General features: G+C 48.0%; 9 protein-coding genes across 9 annotated transcripts; 3 read left to right on the forward strand and 6 right to left on the reverse strand.

Moving 5' to 3' along the window:
- Nucleotides 1-114: 114 nt before the first annotated feature.
- Nucleotides 115-1,232, reverse strand: sod4 (mitochondrial 37S ribosomal protein mS42; the record flags this gene model as incomplete). The annotated part of the gene is made up of 4 exons (XM_057095859.1): nucleotides 115-645; nucleotides 697-821; nucleotides 927-1,107; nucleotides 1,182-1,232. The coding sequence occupies 4 exons, from the start codon at nucleotides 1,230-1,232 to the stop codon at nucleotides 115-117; spliced, it is 888 nt and encodes a 295-aa protein (XP_056941830.1).
- A 664-nt stretch (nucleotides 1,233-1,896) lies between these two features.
- N7483_012433 (uncharacterized protein) lies at nucleotides 1,897-3,213 on the forward strand (the record flags this gene model as incomplete). The annotated part of the gene is made up of 1 exon (XM_057095860.1): nucleotides 1,897-3,213. One exon carries the CDS (start codon nucleotides 1,897-1,899, stop codon nucleotides 3,211-3,213), a length of 1,317 nt encoding a protein of 438 aa, XP_056941831.1.
- Nucleotides 3,214-3,533: 320 nt separating this feature from the next.
- PIG-S (GPI-anchored transamidase GPI17) lies at nucleotides 3,534-5,268 on the reverse strand (the record flags this gene model as incomplete). Its single annotated transcript, XM_057095861.1, has 2 exons — nucleotides 3,534-4,976; nucleotides 5,035-5,268. 2 exons carry the CDS (start codon nucleotides 5,266-5,268, stop codon nucleotides 3,534-3,536), a joined length of 1,677 nt encoding a protein of 558 aa, XP_056941832.1.
- Nucleotides 5,269-5,694: 426 nt separating this feature from the next.
- N7483_012435 (uncharacterized protein) lies at nucleotides 5,695-6,460 on the reverse strand (the record flags this gene model as incomplete). The annotated part of the gene is made up of 3 exons (XM_057095862.1): nucleotides 5,695-5,736; nucleotides 5,785-6,028; nucleotides 6,108-6,460. The coding sequence occupies 3 exons, from the start codon at nucleotides 6,458-6,460 to the stop codon at nucleotides 5,695-5,697; spliced, it is 639 nt and encodes a 212-aa protein (XP_056941833.1).
- Nucleotides 6,461-6,897: 437 nt separating this feature from the next.
- On the forward strand, nucleotides 6,898-8,461 carry N7483_012436 (hemolysin III family protein; the record flags this gene model as incomplete). Its single annotated transcript, XM_057095863.1, has 2 exons — nucleotides 6,898-7,077; nucleotides 7,136-8,461. The coding sequence occupies 2 exons, from the start codon at nucleotides 6,898-6,900 to the stop codon at nucleotides 8,459-8,461; spliced, it is 1,506 nt and encodes a 501-aa protein (XP_056941834.1).
- A 643-nt stretch (nucleotides 8,462-9,104) lies between these two features.
- N7483_012437 (tRNA(Thr) (cytosine(32)-N(3))-methyltransferase) lies at nucleotides 9,105-10,250 on the reverse strand (the record flags this gene model as incomplete). Its single annotated transcript, XM_057095864.1, has 1 exon — nucleotides 9,105-10,250. The coding sequence occupies one exon, from the start codon at nucleotides 10,248-10,250 to the stop codon at nucleotides 9,105-9,107; it is 1,146 nt and encodes a 381-aa protein (XP_056941835.1).
- A 1,046-nt stretch (nucleotides 10,251-11,296) lies between these two features.
- N7483_012438 (uncharacterized protein) lies at nucleotides 11,297-11,960 on the forward strand (the record flags this gene model as incomplete). Its single annotated transcript, XM_057095865.1, has 3 exons — nucleotides 11,297-11,603; nucleotides 11,653-11,674; nucleotides 11,714-11,960. The coding sequence occupies 3 exons, from the start codon at nucleotides 11,297-11,299 to the stop codon at nucleotides 11,958-11,960; spliced, it is 576 nt and encodes a 191-aa protein (XP_056941836.1).
- A 643-nt stretch (nucleotides 11,961-12,603) lies between these two features.
- N7483_012439 (alpha-glucosidase) lies at nucleotides 12,604-15,800 on the reverse strand (the record flags this gene model as incomplete). Its single annotated transcript, XM_057095866.1, has 4 exons — nucleotides 12,604-13,546; nucleotides 13,603-14,689; nucleotides 14,749-15,465; nucleotides 15,533-15,800. Coding segments are annotated over 4 exons (3,015 nt in total), but the record flags the coding sequence as incomplete, so codon positions are not given.
- A 1,254-nt stretch (nucleotides 15,801-17,054) lies between these two features.
- Nucleotides 17,055-18,723, reverse strand: N7483_012440 (uncharacterized protein; the record flags this gene model as incomplete). Its single annotated transcript, XM_057095867.1, has 2 exons — nucleotides 17,055-17,954; nucleotides 18,709-18,723. 2 exons carry the CDS (start codon nucleotides 18,721-18,723, stop codon nucleotides 17,055-17,057), a joined length of 915 nt encoding a protein of 304 aa, XP_056941838.1.
- Nucleotides 18,724-18,969: the final 246 nt, after the last annotated feature.

An 18,969-nucleotide genomic window follows, 5' to 3' on the forward strand; every position in this document is an offset into this window, starting at 1 on the left:
CAATGTTTCATTTCTATGGAATGATCCGCTGTACAATTTCAATGTTTTGAAAGAAAAAAAATAGAACATGTTAGTATATAATACAGATTATCCGAACACCAAAAAGATTTTATCTCAAGGCAAGCTCAGACCCCGAGATCGGGTAGCTCCAGTGCGAGCACCCTTCGCAGAGCCAACAGCATTGTAGTTATCGAAAACAACATCCCAGTTGATTCGATCCCACCAGCGCTCAAGGTACTCCTCCTTTCCAGCAATACCGTAGTCCATCATCCAGGCGTGCTCCCAGGTGTTGACACACAGAATGGGCTGCACCTCGATGGCACCGGGAGCCAGGGTCTTCTGGTTCTGGGCGTGGGCGCCCATTGAGCCGGCGAACTGGTTGCCTAGAGGGGCGTCGGGGGTGTGAGTGGCCATGTCAACGGGTTGACGGCGCGAGTGGGCGGCTGGGTAGGGAGAGCCAGCGTTGTAGGTGCAGAAGATCTGCAGCAGACCCTCACGCTCCATGTTCTTGGCGAGCCAGACGAAACCGGAACCGAACATGGCGTTGGCGGTAGCGAGGAAGTCGAGCTTCAGGGATTCGACGGATGAGCAGGTATCGACGATGTCCCGGGCGAACTTCTCGGGGATGTTGGTAGGGTTGGGGGACTAGAGGGTATCAGCAAGGGGTCCGAGTAGTGTTTTGGATGTAGCACTGACCAGGCAGTTGAAGAAAAAGTGGTTGTTGTGAGCCATTGAAGCATAGTTGAAGACCGAGGCCATTTCCGGGCGCCGGGAGTACTTGACCAGCAACTCTCCGGGTTTGGCGTCCGCGTCAACGGTATCTAAAATATGAAGAAAGTCAGTACACGCTGCTCAATATCTCACGCAGCAATGGGCGTTCGTTAAATTGGTCGTTCAATCGTTCCAGGGCGACCAGGGCGACTAACCTTGGGTCAACAAGTTCAGCTTGTCCACGAGCAGGGTCTGGTATTGAGTCCAGGAGAAGTCAAAGGCCTCCGGGGACATGAATTCCGGAATACCATTCTCCTTATAATAGGCGTCATGCTGCAATTGAGGGATACGATGGAGGCCACGGATCTGGAAGCGTGAGAGAGCGGAGGTCGGAGTCTAGAGAAGAGCGCGATCAGGGTAAATTCACCACGGCGATGAGAGAAGAAAAAGCTAGAGAAATCCAATCATACCTGAATAGAAGCCGCGCGCAAAGCGCCCGGCCGGGCAAGTCGGCTAAACATGATGTGATGCTGGGTGAACGTGAAGCATCGAGCTCTTAGTCCAAATCTCGAAGAATTTCCCTCCCGACGCATTTCCATTTTGGGACTAGCGTGGCTTAGTCAAGTGGTATGGGCTCCGACCAATCAACGAACATCAAACTACATCTCCAATTATACATACATCGGTGTTTCTCTAAGCGCCCACCCTGTCACTACCTTGTCTTGCATGTATGCCTGCAGTGGATCTTTCATGCATTTCTGCAGTCAGGATCAGGCTTAGCGCCCGTCCAACAACCATATTTAGGACTATGCGGACCAACATGAAACTCGCCAGCAGCCCTAGCTTGGGTTGCCGGCGCGTGCCCGGAATAGAATGCTTTGATTGCGGAACATGACTTGAAATGAATGACGCCGAAGATGACTCTTCTTTGTCTTCCTTTGCTTGGTTCTGATCTTTTCTTTCAGTCTCAACCTATCGTCAATCCTCTTGAATCATCATATCTTCCCTGTCTGTCTCTGAAGATTCTCCTGGGTATACACTATATATTCCTTCTTGGCTTGCATTCGAATAGAGAACCGGCCGGGTTGGTGATTTGCCAGTCCTTTCAAATCAAGACATTCTTTAGCCGAAGAGACCCCAACCTCTCGAGAACGAAGAGATCTCAAGACTATTTCCTCCGCCAACATGGCGATGTCGACTGCGGGTATCACCAACAGAGGCACATGCCTTCTGCTCCTAACTCTTATGGTATTCATGACACCAAGTCATGCTTTCAAGAGTTATGGAGCCGATATCTTCGCAAGAAGTGATGATTGCCCCAGCTCATACGATTACTGTGGATGGGACCTTCCCTCCAACTTCTGCTGTTCCTCATCCACAAGTTGTATCACGACTGACAGTGAGACTACAATCATTTGCTGTCCATCCGGAGAGAGCTGTAACTACATCTCACCCATAACCTGTGATATCCAAGAGCAAAACGCCACCGCTCACCCCGAATCCTCAATCAAGACAACCCTTCTCAACGGGACCCTCCCCACCTGCGGCGAGAAATGCTGCCCATTTGGGTACACCTGCGAGAACAGTCTATGTGCGATGAACACGAACGAAACCACACAGACAACCACATTCTCCGGTGCAAGCACCGCAACAAGTACTAGCGATAGCACCAGCACAAGCACAGACGCCAGCACGATAACCTCAACCGCCTCAAGCACCGCCGCCGGAGCAACATTCACACCAGTAACCACCTCCGTCTCCACAACCTCCATAAACGCCGACTCAACCTCCTCAAAAACAACCACATCTGGTTCCTCGTATCCAACAAAAGCAGTCCTAGCGGGATTCTTCCCAGGCGCTATCTTTGGCACGATCCTCGCACTCCTAATATCAACCTGTATACGAAGACGCACGCAAAAGAAAAGAGACCTCGCAGAGTCCGAAGCCGCAAAGGTTCCAAGAAACTGGTCGATTTCGAGCCCCATTGCCTCAGAAGATGCATCCTATCGAACGGATTTCCTTCTCAGAAGTACAGATGACAGACACACATCAATGAGTAGTCGATCCATGCGGTCAATGCTAAACCGCTCCGGATCCTGCGTTCGAAGTCTCTTCTCAAATGGACATGGGTATCCAAGAGATGAAGATGTTCCACCTTTACCAACTCAACCTGAGTTTCCTACTACCCCGGATATGGTACATGATCCTGTTACACCGCCACGACAAAGGGCGCCTAGTACGGAGAGTATTAAGGTCTACTCGCCCCCTGGTGCTTTTATGCAGTCTAGGCGGTTCTTAGGTCCTGAGCCTTATCCTGGTCGCATTGCGAGACCGTCTACTACTTTTACGGATTTGGTGCAGGCTGTTGGGTTCCAGGAGTCAAAGAGTCAGGCTAAGGATGGGAAGGAGGAGAAGGAGGAAAAAGAGCCTAAGGGGAATTTGTCGAACTTGAAGGAGAGTAAAGGGTCTTTCAAGGTGCATCATGTGAGGAAGATTACTTGAGACTGCGTCAGGGTCATTTAAGTTCTACTAGCACTTGGAAGGTTGATTCATGTTGGTATAACAACATATACGGTCATTGGTTCTACATTAGCATCTCCTTTGTTAAGATACCTGTTTGTTGCACAGCTTAATTTAGAAATTCAACTTGAAGTTCAAATGATATTTAATAATAGTGCAAATTTGTCGGATGATGATTTTAAATGGAGATTTCAGTATGAGTCAGAGCAATACTGTTATAAAATTAGATGCAAAGACAAGCTCGATTGAGAATGTGTATAATGCAAGTTCTAGGGTACAAGGTTGGAAGGCAAAGATTCATACTAAGCAGCCGCTCTCGCTTTCCGACCCGCAATGAGTCGTTTCACTTCTTTCAACAATCCAACAATGAGAGGAACACCAATCGGACCAAGGAGAGGCAGGTAGACGGCAACCTTGTGCTCATCTGGGAAATAAACCTGACCGACCATACTTTTCTCGAAGAAACTACGTTCCGCTTCGGTTTCTGCCACGCGTGCACTAGCCAGTGCAGCTGCGAAGCGTCCATCTCGGAGAGAAGAACATGTTGTACCGAGATGAGAGAGGGTAGTTGAGACGGACGAGGCTACAGTAGCTGGGATTGGAATTGAGGGGAGAGATTCGGTGAGACGGGCGAGAGAGCCCATGGTAGATGAGGCGGAAAGAAGGAGGGTAGCCGCGCGGACGCGAATCAGGGTTTGCAAGCGCAGTGGGAGAGATGAAGGGGTTGTGGGGGTACCGAGGAGGGTTAAGAGTTGATGCGAGAATGTCATGAAGGCGGGACGCAGTGACTCCTGTGTAAGGTGTTTTGGATTTGATGGACTCGGCTCTTCTGACAGGGGAGGGTTGAGGAGGAATACTCCACCCCATTGTGGCACAATCCAGCTTGAAGCGCGGTTCTCTTTGACGACCATTGGGGATTGAAATGGCGCGGGGACATAGAGAACGAAGTTGAGGGTTGGTCCGTTGCCAATGCTGGGGTTGAGTGGCCACTCAGCGGCGTTGATAAATGCGCTGAGATCTTCCTTCTTCAAGGTCCATGCTGCCTCGGCTTCGTCATAGACTGGTGGAGGAGCCATTGGTGAAAAGGTCGCGTAGAGTTGGACTTGGGTATCAACTGTGAAGTTGCTGATAGGAGCAAATGCATCTAGCAATGGGGTCAAGTACTCCTTCACGGCTGCTTCGATATCCCAGGAAGAAGGCGCAGGGCCTGGCGTAAAAAGTGAAAAGGATAGATGATAGGTGTCGGCGTATTTCATGGATCGACGCAGTCGTCGAATGATGCTCTCTGAATCAGATCCGGCGGTTTCACCCGAGAGAATATGTGCGATCGTAGCCTTCTCTTCGCTATATAGTCCTTGAAGCTCCTGCGCAATGAAAGCCGAGAGGGGTGGATTGGAAGACGAGGGGAGCGGGACCTGGTTCGGTGGGTAGAATACATCGAGCTGCGTTGTGTCTGCGTGAATCTCCGATCGAGGAGCAGTCAAGTCATCCTGGGGGAGCACGCGAACGGTGAGGGCGATGTCTGCTCTCTCTTCGGTGATCTGATGTTCCGTCTCGGCAGCTTGGTCGCCATTGGCGTTGGGTGCACTGGTGTCGTTCGCCAACTTGAGTCGCAAGTGATGGGCGGCGAATTCATTAAGATCGTCAAGGGTATGCTGGGTGGTGCGAAGAAGATGCTGGGACTCGGAGATTTGCATTGCAGGAGCCGCTACATGGATCTCCAAGGGAAAGACAGGGCGACAGATCTAGAAATCCAGGGTTAGTTGTCTGGTGCGTTCTGGCCTCTTGTCGCAGGATATGTACCTTTCCATCATCCCAATCAACCATCTCCTGAATTGGCAAATGTGCCCGGTAGATAGAAGTTGTCTTCCACCATATCGGAAATCCGAATAACACGATCACTGCCCAGAAAGCAGCAATGACACGAAAGCGTGTTTGAACGGCTTCGGAGGTCTCTGGGGGAGGCACACGCTGGGTGCTAGATTTTATCGAGGCCGAAGCCTTTGGAGACGCCTGGTCTCCGTTTATGGTGGTCATATTCGGGACATGCTTTGTGTTTTGAAGCACTCCAGTAGTAAAGAGAGTAATGTTCGGGGAAGCTGAGAAGGCGGAGAAAGGGACCAGGTGGCGCGGGAATGGTATGGGGCTACAACTAGTAGTACGGATCACTCAAACGTGCAAAGAACTATACAAATATTGTACCGAAAATCACCGTCGATATAGCAATTGGGATAAAACTTAGTATTTAATTCTATATAGGGCAATAAAATAAAGAATCGCAACTACTAGGACGAGTTTTGCACGAGGAAGTTCGATCAGCTGCAACTTCATGTACGAGCCTCAATTAGGATTAGTAAAATCATGTACTTAGATTAAAATTCCATTGAATCACTGGGTATCTTGACCAATAACGCCTTGTTGTGTAGCGGTCAGGTTCTTGACCATTGACCTTGTGGTATCCCTCTAGTATTCCTTCTCGAAGATCTTCTGGATTGGTTTGGCAGCCTAGACATGTCAGTATGCAATAAATGGTAAGGTAATGGATGGACATACATCAATGAACTTCTCGAGATCCTGATCCAGGTTTGCCAGATCATCCTTTCGCTTCTTATTCTCCGCGATCAAAGCTTGCTTGCGCTTCAGCAGTTCCTGACGGGCCTGCTCCAGTTTCTCTCGTTCCGCATGCTCGTGATTAATACGCGCGATCATCAGTTCATTTTCACTCAAGTCGCGGTGCTCTGGGAAGAGCTCGAAGAATTCCTCGACAGGGATCAGCGGTAAGGATAGGTATTGGTGGCTATTGCGATGGGAGTTAGCAACAGGAATACCCCAATAAATATCTTCGAAGAAAGACATAAAGACATCTATTCACTTACTTGTAGGATTCACATGCCGCAATTTCGCCCTTCAGGTGCTTTTGTTCGTAATACAGGTTCTGCAGTTGAAGATGCAGGCGATCTATCTCCTGGCGGGCTTCCGCAGTAGCCTGCTTAGTATCACGGACTCGAAAGACCGCATCTCGATTCTGACCCCTTAACTGAGCAAGAAGGGCAAAAAGGATCTTTTGTTGTTTAGAGGCGGCAAGTGATAGGTCCTGAATGGAAGTTTCGGCCGGGATAGAGTCGGGATTGAGTAAACTCAACAATTGCTGGCATTGAACGAGAGTCTCCGCACTAGTATTCAGCACGGGTAACAATGACTGGTCGGTGACTATTTCCCTAATCGCCATAATTGCAGAGTGAAAAGTCTAGTACCAAGTATCACAAGTACCGAGTACCGATAGGTTAAGTGGCGATTAACTTGAAATGTTTAAAGGGAAAAAAGATGTGGAGGGTGGAGAGGAAGAACGGATCAATCAGATTGTCCACCCGCTCTCATGTGAATGTGGTGCCGAGTCTGGTTGGGGAAGTAAAGACTTTATCCCCTCTACTCATCCTACTCTTTAGGGTCCTTCTTTAACTCTTTTTCTTTACCCCTCCCCCCTGCAGATATGTGGTGTACATAGAGGACTCTTAAATCCTTTTTCTTTCCTTAATTTTCAAGGTCCTCAGTTTCTATCCAAATTTCCGCTTTGTTGAGGGATAAACTTGGCCGATCATCGGATCCCCCCGGAGCCCCGTTCCTGAAGAATTCCCGATCCTAACACTGTTACGGGTTGCGATAACGATGACCTGTACGACATCATCTATGACCGTGGAATCTTTAGAGGCCGAGGCGGTCTCGTCTGCCACCGCAACTCCCGGAGAGGAGACTGGTCTCCTGCGGGATCGCCGCCGGAGACATTCCTATCATGCACCAAGGAAACTCTCCTGTGACTACCAGGATGCGGATACTGTTTTTATTAGGGTAAGAATGGTATGAAGGAATTTCTCCGGGGGATGGTGATTAACATGGAATAATATAGGTCGAACTGTTCCTCGCCGAACTCGAACGCCGTATGCATTGGATCGAACAATACCGGAAATCACACATGGTCCAGATCGATGCGAGTTTGAAGCGAGGTTATGCGACTTTGGAGGCGGTCCGTGATCAGTGCTCTATCGCATCAGGCGAGTTGATGGGTAGTGGGAAGAAACGGGCCAAGATCTTGGTGGAAACTCTGGAGGATCGATACAATGAGGCACTGGTAACCAAGGAGACGCTGGAACAAAAGGCCCACGCTAGTATACGGCTGATGGAGTCATTTTTGTCTGAACTGGAGTCGCGGGCTCACGCGGTTCGTGACCGTGGTATTTACGGTACTTTGGATGACGGGTGGAAGGCCGTGGACTCTAAGCTGGTCCACGCCCGTGAAGTTGTTGACGAAGGAATGGAACGTGCTCGTCGAGCCCGCGACTCGGTTCGTGATAATATCGAAACCGCCCTCTCTCTCGCGCAGGAGAAGCGTTTGATCTCATACTACGATCTGCCCGATCCGTGGAGAGTGAACCCGCATATCTTGAATGGATACCGATTCACCACCTCCAAAATCGAGTGTGTCTCCTCCGTATTCTCATTTTCGAACGAAATGGTCAATATCTGGTCCCACGTTATCGGTCTTGTTATCGTTCTCGCCATCGCCTTCTACTTCTACCCACTTCACACGAACTTCCATCTCAGCACCAAGGCTGATGTTCTCATCGCTGCGGCCTTCTTTGCTGCAGCGTGTAAGTGTTTGGTCTGCAGTACCATCTGGCACACCATGAACAGCATTGCCTCTCAAACCCTCATGGAGCGTTTTGCATGTGTCGATTACACCGGTATCTCCATGTTGGTGGCTGCTTCGATCGTGACCACCGAATACACCGCTTTCTACTGCGAGCCAGTCTCGCGTTGGACTTACATTCTTCTCACGTTCTCCCTTGGAATTGGTGGCGTCATTCTTCCCTGGCACCCGACATTCAACCGTCATGATATGGCCTGGGCCCGTGTGGCGTTCTTCGTTACTCTTGCTCTTACCGGCTTTGCTCCTATCGCCCAACTCTCATACACTCGTGGCTTTCAATGGTGTCTGTATTTCTATGCGCCTGTCGTGAAGAGCATTCTTGTTTACTTCGTCGGTGCTTGTGTCTACGCCTCGAAAGTTCCTGAGCGCTGGAAGCCCGGTCTATTCGACTACGTTGGCGGCAGCCACAACATTTGGCACTTGGCCGTTCTTGGCGGCATTCTCTTCCATTATCACGCCATGCAAGATCTCTTCGCTGGGGCTTTTCTCCGTGCGGAGGGAGAATGCCCGAATCTGACCTCGTGAACACCTTGAGGCTGCATTGCATTTATTGACTTGTAATCATGATACATCATGACTGATCTAAAAGGGGATAAACAGGGACTCTTCGACGCGCATTAGACCTGGATCATAGACATTTCTCTTTCATGAGCCTATTTACTTTCTGCATGGATGGCGTTCCGAGTTCATTGCTATGTTTTGATGCTTTGTCAAATTGCACTTTTCTTGTATCTCCTTTACCGCCAGGCTAGATTTCGGGTTGTCTCTTGACAGTTGTTTTGGATATTCAAATACATAGCCTTTCAATTCAAATTCCACAATTCAAATTCCACATATGGAACACGTTCTATGTGGGGCGAATTCGCGTCATATTAAACATGCATTCATTGAAAAAATTGAAGTCTATGTGTACTCTATGCAAATGTTTTGATCATCGAACTCATAAATCCATGACTCATGCTTCCAAGGTCCCTTGAGCAATCCCGGATGATAGATAGTGAAAGTTTGCTGCTTGTGACGGCTCTCATCAGCGACGGGCAGGAAATTCTCTGTATGCAAAGGAGGATGGGGCCTCTAGGTGGGAGAAGACTGATTTTGAAGATTCGATCCAGAGAATATGTGGTAATTTTCCGGGGTATCCAAATCTTCAGGATAGCGCAGGAGCATCTCACTGATCATTCTCAGCCGCAGTCTCAACCTCAACAACCTTAACATCAACCTTGGGAGCGGGGGTAGGGGCAGGATCAGAACCACCACGCTTCCGGAACAAACCCTGCATCCAGCAACGGTACATCTTCAACTTGCTAGAGCGGTTCACAATCAGACGTCGGTCCGCCTCCAAATTCAAGACCGAGAACGGGTTCTGCTCCTCGGCCGTCTGCTCTGCCGTAGGTGGGTTCTCCAGGTCAATCTTGAGACCATTCTCCGGTGTCCAGCGACCCCACAACTGAACCAACTGCTCATGATCAAAGAAGTACACCCGAGTACCATCACCACGAACATAGAAGTTCTCCTCCATGTAGCGACCCTTCTTGAATCGCACCTGCGCCAGATCACCACGACCATAATCACGGAAAAGCACCACACCACCGGGCTTCAGCAGACGGTAGATATTGCTCAAAGCCTTCTCCCATTGATTAGGGTTCAGAGCCGAGAAAATGAAAATCAGAATAACGACATCAACCGAACCCTCCTGCATCCCAGGGAGGAGAGAATCGCCCTCCTCATTGGGTTCAGCCGCCGCATCCCAAACATCCGCAACCATGTACTTCTCATCGTATTGCTCACTCTCCCTCATGACCTTAACAGCATATTTGGAGAAATCGCAGGCATGGACCTTAAGTCCCTCATTCTCATTATTCCGAATCAACGGAAAAGCAGTATTTCCCGCACCAGCACCAACCTCAAGAACCAATTTCGGACCCGCATCCTTCTGCGTAACCTCCGCAAGAATCGGAAACTCCTGTTGCAACCACTTGCGATCTTTGAAAAAGTTGTCCGTGTTATTCTTGTAGAAAAGATTCCACCACTTCACGGGATCAGTGTTGAATCGGTTTCGATCAAAATCCGACACGGGCGCAGCGCGTTGCTTCTCGTATTGGACTTCTGCGAACGCTTTGAATTCATCGTCCGGCTCGACATGGTCCCATGCGTTGAATTCGTAGACGTTGTCACCTTCTTCGAGGAATCGAGAGCCGAATTGGAAGGGATCGGTGCGCTTGTTGTTGTTGGCGGGGTCGTGAGAGCGGGAGGCGGGGATTTGAGGGGGTTGAACTTTTTCGATAAAGTGGTGGATATCTTTGCCTGAAGGCATTTTGTGTGGTATCCCTGAGGTTTTGAATGAGTGGGATGTGAATGTGTGAAAGAGTGAAAGAGTGTACAGAGGAAAAAAATGATTGGAGAAATTCGCGGGGAAACAATGGAAAGTAAAAAAAAAAAATTAAAAATTCGATGTTCTGGCCAATCAAAATTGAGAGTTGGTGTCTGATTATGTCAGCATATCCACTGATCTCTCTTATCGATAAACGATACTTTATTATCCTTATCGATAAGGCTTATCACCAATCCAGCAGATGAGAGAGAAAGTCACAGGGATATATGTCTTAGTTCTAGTATTTAAGCGATTCAAGATATTGAATTTCTCAAGTGCTCGGAAATTTTGCTTACTGGAACCTAAATAAACTTGAATAATACTTCACGACTGTGCTGTTTAAGTTTTCTATCGTCGGAAATGTGACTTGTATATATCCAGGAACCCGGGATAAGCCGCTAGGTAATTCTACTACTAGTATCTTCTTGTCTCAATGTTTCTGGGTTTATAGCCATTCTTCAATCAGATTGGCAAATGCTGTCTAATTATCAGAAATGAATTTTCCTTCCAGTTAGATTGATAGATCGCGTGCTTACTTTCATATCTACATCAAGTTAGACAGTGAGGCTGAGGCCCTGTATGCCTCAGGCAGAAAAATGCTATAAAACCACCAATCAGCGGGATCAGGAATCTGGATGCCTGCAGCAGCCTCAGTCCGTTCTGCGCTCTGCTGTCCACTTCTCTTCCCCTCTCCATGTCGTCCTGACTCGAGTGCTCTAGGTGTCTCAATTTTCCTCATTTCTTCAAGTTGGAGTTTTGCTTGATTGTGGGAACCGGGTCCCATAGTCGCATCTTGTTCCTTCATTCGGACCTAGTGACAGTTCTTTGTTCCTCCACTTGCGATTGTGACATGCGAAAGACTTGAACCTTGGCATCTAGTCTTTTTTTCCATTATAATCTAGAAGCTCTTCGTCCCCATCACTCCCATTTCTTTCCCATCCTTTAAACATCTCTTGCCCTCTTTGTGCCCAAGGCAACAATACCCTACAATGTCATTTCTCGGAGACCTCTGCGGCTGCTTCACCCGCAATGCATCCCCGCATTCATCGGAACCAAAGCCAGTCCCTCCACGCCAAATTCATTCCCGAAGCAGCATCCAAACGGGTCGCTTCACTCTCTCTGGCGAAGGAGAATTTATTCGCGCAGCCGGTGCCAGCGAACAAGATGGACACGGACACGGGCACGGACACGGACCTCCCACTGACTCAGATGGAGGTTATTCGAGCGTAGTCCCACTACCACAGTATACGCCGCGCCCGATGAGCATCCATGAGAAAACTCTCGAGGCACATCTACGTGATCCGCCTATCTCTTCTGACTCTTGTGCATACCCCGATGAGAAGAGTCGTCAACTTTACGAAGAGGATGTTTCCTCCGATAGTGCTTCTACCTTATCTCTACCCCAGTAGCTATGGGAATACGTCGACAGCCACTCGTGAAACTCCACCGCCGCCTTACTCGCCACGTCACTCCGTTGTTTTATCTACCAGGTCGAGATCTATGTCGGTTACGTCGGCTATGGCTGTTACTATTAATCCGCCCCCAATGGCTAGAGTCAATGGTAGAGTGGCTGGTCGTATAACGGCGCCCTCATCTGAGGCAGATGATATTTCTATCCGTCGTTTGCGAAGAGTCTCCTGGGAGAGTCGTTGATGAGGATTACTATATCATGATATCGGTTCATCAATCTCGCCGATAACGCTTTGTTTTTGGAATTCAACATCACATGTGATGCCGAGCTGGACTCACTTTCCTCACATCTTGGTGTTCTGGGGCCATCCTTGCTATGCCGTATGGCTCATTCTGTTCTTGCTACTGCCCTGCTTATTGATAACTTGCTACATACGACGCGACGACTTGCATTTTACTTTGTTATGAAGGATATTTTAGGATACTTAATACTGATGATAGATATGGAAGCATTGGAAATACATGCTGATACTGTGGTGGCTGGGTACATACAAACAATTAATGAAAATTCATCTCTCTTCCAAATTGAAGACTCTTTCCATGGTTGTGTTCAAGTTTTATCGGCGGGCACGTTTAGGTGTTTAAGTTCTTGATCGATGGTTACAGGGTCAGCGATGAACTTGGACCTTTCAAGGTTGAATTTTCGAAATGAGCTTTTCATTTCATGTTTGAATCAAATTGGAGACTCAAAGATTTAGTATTCAATTGAATGCTATTTGAAGCCAGTTATTCCAAGGATTGAATTTTGACATGATACTCCAAACTTCGATTCGGAGCCATTTGATGGATGCACTACATGCTAGCATTTGGAAACTTACTTTTCATCTTAATCCAGCTTCCAAACATGCTTTCCCGTCAACTTAACATTAGCGGCATGGGTTTCGACCTTCGCACCCAGCACCTTAACCTGACTGATCACAACCTTGCCAACGTCATAATCAAACTTTCCAGTCATCGACAATTGCTTACCACTGTACTCAAAGTTGATCACAGAGGTATGTGGCTGCTCAATACTATCACCGTCGTCAAGGTATAGAGTACCAGATGCCTTTCCAGACGCATCAGGCGCAATCACAATCTCAAAATCCTGCTCTCGCAGCTCTGCAGTGGTATATGCCGACTTGACACGTTGCGGGATGATGCTACCACCCTTATAGTACAAGGGAATAGTATCATACCCAATATCATTCAGCGTGACTGTCTTGCCTTCGCCGTGAACGGGAGCACCGGTGTAGAAATCATAGAACAGGTCCTTAGGCATATAAAACGAGACTGACGTAGAATTCTCCTCGGTAACCGGAGCCACCAGGATATCCGAGCCCCAGAAAAACTGATAAGGCAAATCGGCAGTGCTATCATCATAGGGATACTCAAAGAACATCGGGTTGAGCATAGGCAATCCCGTCTCCGTCTGGGTCCAGAAAGCAGTATACGCATAATCGAGCAGACGGTACCGAATATCAATAGCAGCTCGAGCAGCAGCTGCAACCATGGGTGTCATATATAACTCATGGGGTGGTTCATCGTTTCCTTGATGATCCCGGAAGAAAGGTGAGAATGCACCCAGGAATACCCAGCGCGAGCAAAGTGGGGATGTTGTTACTCCGGCGTATCCGCAGATATCACTTCCAACCATAGGGATCTGGTACAGTGCTGTGAACTCCTGCAGTTCGGCGATCGTCCACCGGTAATGATCCCAGTCTGCGTTGTTATCTCCGGTCCAATGCCCGACTTTGCTCCCTGCGCCTGCGAATGTTGAACGTGTGATGCTGCGAACATTAGTATTGCAACGGTTGTCTTGGTGGTTTGGTATACTGAGACTTACACAAGTGGTCGTACCGACGGTCTGCGGTTGAGCATTGCGTCACGGCTAGCAGCACTCATCATACTTCCATAGAAATTGTGGGTATCGTATAGCTTGAGACCGTTCGCGTGGGTGAGATCCGTCCGGATTGTCAGGTTGCTAATAGATCCAGCCGTGTCGTTGATCGTGTAGGGAGGGTTGATCAAATCTCTACCAGGAAGACCGAGTTGGGATCCATCTCGCGGGCGAAGGATTCCATCAGATCTAGCCCGCACGCGTGGTAGGATGTTAGAAGGCTCAAGAGATCTCTTTTGCGACCCCGAGGCTGTGGTAATGTTATCCGAGACTATCTGAATTCCATCGGTGCAGTCGCCTGTAGTGATGGTACGGTTGTGGGCTTCATAGATCCAGCTTCCGTCAGATTCCCTTCGAATGTATTCGTATGTGAATGTTCCATTAGGTGGCATCTGCACAGTAACTGTCCACTCTGGATAGTCGTCGGCGCTCATTTCAACAGAGTTGTGCACATCGCCAACTCCCAATGTGACTGAGCTACCTAGAAGGTAGATATCTTCCCCTAAGTATGTCTCAGCGTAGACGGAGAATTCAACATTTGCGACACATGTGGGTTGGAAATCAGATCCAAACCCTGCGATGGGCCGAGGTGAAGAGATACGCGCAGCTGGCGGGTTTGGAGGGTCATCATTTTCTTGGGCAAATAGAGAGGGATCAGTGCATGGCCAGTCACAAAAGTTGGAGGCTTCGTTCATATCAATCCATAAGGCGTCAATGTCAACACCGGTGTCTGCGTCAAAAAAGGTAGAGAACTGGTTGTTCCAGTAGGACTGAGTTTGAGGAGCAAACCAATCGGGAAACGCAGTCACTCCGGGCCAGACAACACCTTGGTAGACGGAGCCGTTCTGGGTTAGGAAAGCTCCATCTTGCACACCGTCTGTGAATGGGGGGTAGTCGGCATAAGCGACTGCTGGGTCAACCATCACGATGTAATGCTGGTTATGGCTATGCAGGTACGTCACGACCTCGCGAACCAGATCAAGTGGGTAGCGGATAGGGTCCAAGGTGAACACCTTTCTGAGATTCATGTAGTCTGGAAGAGTCAGCCCCATACCGAAGTTTTTAGTGTAGATAAACCGAGTATGAACATACCGATGTCAGTCCACTGGGTCTCAAGAGGGATATTCGCCGCACTGTAGTTCGCGATGACTTCAGCCACCTCGAAAATGTCCTGGTATCCATATCTGCAGTTATGGAATCCAAATCCCCAGTATGGCATCATGACGGCCTTGCCAACCGTCTCAGAATACTGTACAGCCACGTCCTTGGGAGTGGGACCTGCCAGAAAGTAGAAATCAAGAACACCACCCAGAGTCTTGTATTCGAGGAATTGGCCATCATCATCTTTGTCGATCGCAATATCCATTCCATTGCTGTTCAGCAAAAACACGCCATGGGTTCCTTGTTCGCCACGATGATCAAAGTACACGGGGTGGTTACCATAGAGGTTAGTGTATTGAGGAGTGAGGTATGCGTCGCGAGACCATAATGTGCGCTGGTAGTTTGTGGTCTCCAGAGGGAATGGATCTGTGCTCTCTCCTAGACCATACAGGTTAGGAGAGTCTGGCAGACTGGTCCGCAGTCCAAGGTATTGCGATTCGAAGACAATGTTATGCCCAGAGGTATCGAAAAGAACGTCTCCATTAGATCGGCGCGTCACCTTGAAGGAAAATGGATCCTCTATAATAGTGACTTCCAAATCCGCTTTTGATGGATTGGCCCCAGTGTTGTTAGGTCGAGAAAGAACCGAAGTCGGTACTTGGTAGACTTGTTCTGCAGCGTCATAGATCTTTACATGAATTCGATCATCTGGAAGGATAGATCATCAGCAAGGGACTCATAGTGTGTCGCACCTTTTTTTCCTTTCTCTGCCTACCTGTCTGGTACTCTATTTCAAGTTTCAGATCTTCTATGTCGGTTCCATAGATGTTGCATGCAGTGCCGGCAAGTGTCAGGTCAGCACTCACAACAGCTCCTTGTTGCTTTTTCACATTGCTGGCTCGATAGCCCGGACAAGACGTCGTGCCATCAACTGATTCCGAGCTGGCGTACCCTGCCGACAGGAACAGCCCTGATAGGACTGCCAGGCTAAGTCTCATGATTCCGATGTGCGGGAATATGAAAGGATAGGCGATGAGGCATAAGCTGAGCCAGGATTGAGGTACCCTGTCACTCTTATACGATACATCTCTGCAGATCTTACTAGAGCTTGCCCCTCCGGAAATTCCCTCTCAATATCTGAGCAAACGCCTTGCATCATGTTTTCCCGCTGCTTATAGGAGAGCCTTATTGTTGAGGTTGAGTAAAGCCAATTCCACCCCGCTTTCTCCACTTTGATGCATCACGGCCTGTGAATCTGACTTCAAAACCTGACTATTAATTGCAGGCGATGTGCACAACTATGAACATCCTCAATTTTAATAGTGGGCCTACTTCGTATGGCTTCGGTTATTTATCGGGAAAATGGCCAATCCTATCCCCAAGGATCACTTGTGGAGATATGTTGAATCTCGGGGACCTTTGATTCTCACCCGATGTTTGTCCGCATTCTCCATTCGGTGGTCTCGGTGGGCTCTGTGGCGGGTAAGAATGCCGAGTATCACCCCGCATTACCACAATAATCAAGCTCCAGCCCCGCAAAATAATTTAGCCAATGCTACCTTGTAAGTAGATTAAATGATTTCAGTTGTTGGTACTAGAAGACTTGGCATGTTAGCAACTACCATACCCTTGTCTATGTCTCATCTTCAAGCTAGCACATTTCAGCCACATGGAAGGCCTTGAAGGTTATCATGCAGCGGGTAGGCCAGAAGTATCATCTGGTTCTCTTCCAAATCCAATAGTATGCACCTCCCACATGGAGGCCTGGAAGATCTCAAATAAATCAGTTCAAGTCGCTCGATCCTGGGTTCGGGCCAGCTTGTTTTAAACTGCCCTTAAATCGACATCATCGAATTTCTTCCAATAAGCCAGTACTGTCGATCTGTTCTCAAATCACAATTGGTTACAGATCTACTTTCTTTTGACATTTCTTTGGAAGAGAGCCAAGTCCTGAAAGTCAGGGAGTAAAAATCTATCATGAGAATTGCAGATATATATCAGTTAGCAAGCCATATCTAGAAATCCCAATGCCTAGTATATTACACTAGAATACCCATGATTACTTCCAAGTTTTCAAGGTGTACACCTTTTTTTTGTCAAATAATGAAAATTACTACTAACTCTGTGAAATTCGATCTTTTTCTCAGTTGATCGTGCAAACCTTGGAACTATGTACAGAATATTAAGGTGAGAAACCAGAAAATCAAAATTGGAATGCATGCTGGGTGAATGATCTAAAAAAAGCCTGGCTCAACAGTAGTGTCTTCACAAGCGCAGACGTGTAAGCAAAATCTCATTTACAACTTCGAGCTTCCAGCCCATGTCCTCACAATTGCTTGCCGGTACATTTCTGGGTCTTGCTTCATATGTCCAACGTGTGTGCTCCCCTGGAACTTAACTTGCTCCACAGACCACCCTTTCTGCTGAGCATCCTTAGCATGTTCTTCGACATCTTCCCATGCAATAATTTCATCCTTTTCAGAATAAATATAACATCTTCGGGTTCCATCCACAGCAGCGGTAGTGTCATTCATCTGAGCTCTCACATAATCATAGATATCAGGACCAGGGAGAACAAGTTTCCCAAGATGCATTATACACAAGACAGTGCCAAAAACAAAGCCCAGAATCATCCTAGGTAGAAACGCACGAGGTAAACTCTGTGTCAAAGATGCCCATGTCTGTTGAAAATGTGCGCGACCGGGCGCACTGTCTAGAATCGTTGAGGCGCTCGACAAAGTGCGTCCAGTGGATTGGAAGTACGCCTTGTTGATTCCAGCCCATCGCGTTGAACCGGCGTTTGACATCACATGTACCAGAAGAGTATTATCGGTTACTTTGCCCAACATCTTCACCACTGGATCGACTACCTTGCGCTGAGTGCTTTCTGGACGCCAGAAGAAATCTGCCATACCGGTTTCGACGAGAATGATTCTGGCTTCGGGGTAGAGCTCACTGTATAGACTGGTGTACTTTTCGATGTAACGAGACTTCGCATCTCCCCAGGAGAGGAACAATATTGTCTGCGGCGATGCATCTGGGAGAGCTTTGCTGAGCCGTAAGCCTTCGGCTGGTGGTGGTACATCGTTGACGGGATCTTGAATGGAAACTATCTTGTTGATGTGAGGGAAAGAAGGGAGCAATATTGTGGGAAGATAGCCAAGAAAGGTTGTCCTGTCATATTGAGCAGAGGTCCGCTTTTAGAAATAGACGCTGGAAAAGGCCGAGGATAACAAAACATTTTATATAGACCTTTGGTCACCACTTGGTGGATAGTAAGAGAGTTCAAGTGGAAATCAGGAGGACAAGCCTGATTGCCTATTTGTCCTGGTAGTAATAAATACATCATCATTGGCAATCAGCATTTCCAGATCTTATTCAAGGGAGTATAGAGCGGCATATCCAGTTAAGATGGCGCGGCTTGGTGCATGGGTACCTTCCGAGGCCTCTTTGGTTACCCATTGAGAGACTCGGAGATAAAAAACCTTGGAAGCCGATAGTTACACGGCAGCCCGGATGGAGAATACCGAAGCAGCGAGGTACGAATCACACGCGGTCATTTGCAGCTTGAGAAAGATGGGGCCGTGGCCCCGGGGGCCATCATAATCAGTCGGAACTTGAATTTACGGAGTACACCTTGAGTTTCTCAATCCATATGTTTGCTTTCTTCCAAAGTTGACTTGAATCTGTATTTTTCATTCCAAAATCTGTCATGATATTCAAGTTTTCGCTAAGGCATATGTACCACGTGGCTAAGACATCCACATATTTCATTATCTATTGATAAAAACTAATGCGGAGGTCACAAGTTGTGAGGACGGGGATCTATAGCCTCAGGCTGAGAAATCTCCAGTACTAGTAGGAAGAAATTCACGAATTCCAAGACCGACAGCTTGTCCGGGACTCTAGACTCGCACTAGAGTACTCGTACTCGCAGTACGCGAAACTTACAGTTGGATAGCCCATTCTTCAGACTCGGGCTTTGAGATTCGTTCGTAAATTGAAGGCCCGAGGCTTGCAAATAGTACAAATCCCATGGCTTGAATGAAGTGATATGTGCTTTGGCGCTTGACAGGGAGTGTCAGCTCCACATTCTTGGGCTCAGGACTCGAGACTGAATTCATTGGAGTCAACCTTGGAAGCGGAAATCGGAGTAAGATCGGAGTTTCTACAGTTGATTGACATTTACTGCCTTGGGCCTAGTTTGCAATA

Source organism: Penicillium malachiteum, assembly GCF_028827825.1.
Source record: "Penicillium malachiteum strain IBT 17515 chromosome Unknown utg000005l:1.0-9002435.0:326005.0-9005861.0, whole genome shotgun sequence".
NCBI classification, from domain to species: domain Eukaryota; kingdom Fungi; phylum Ascomycota; class Eurotiomycetes; order Eurotiales; family Aspergillaceae; genus Penicillium; species Penicillium malachiteum.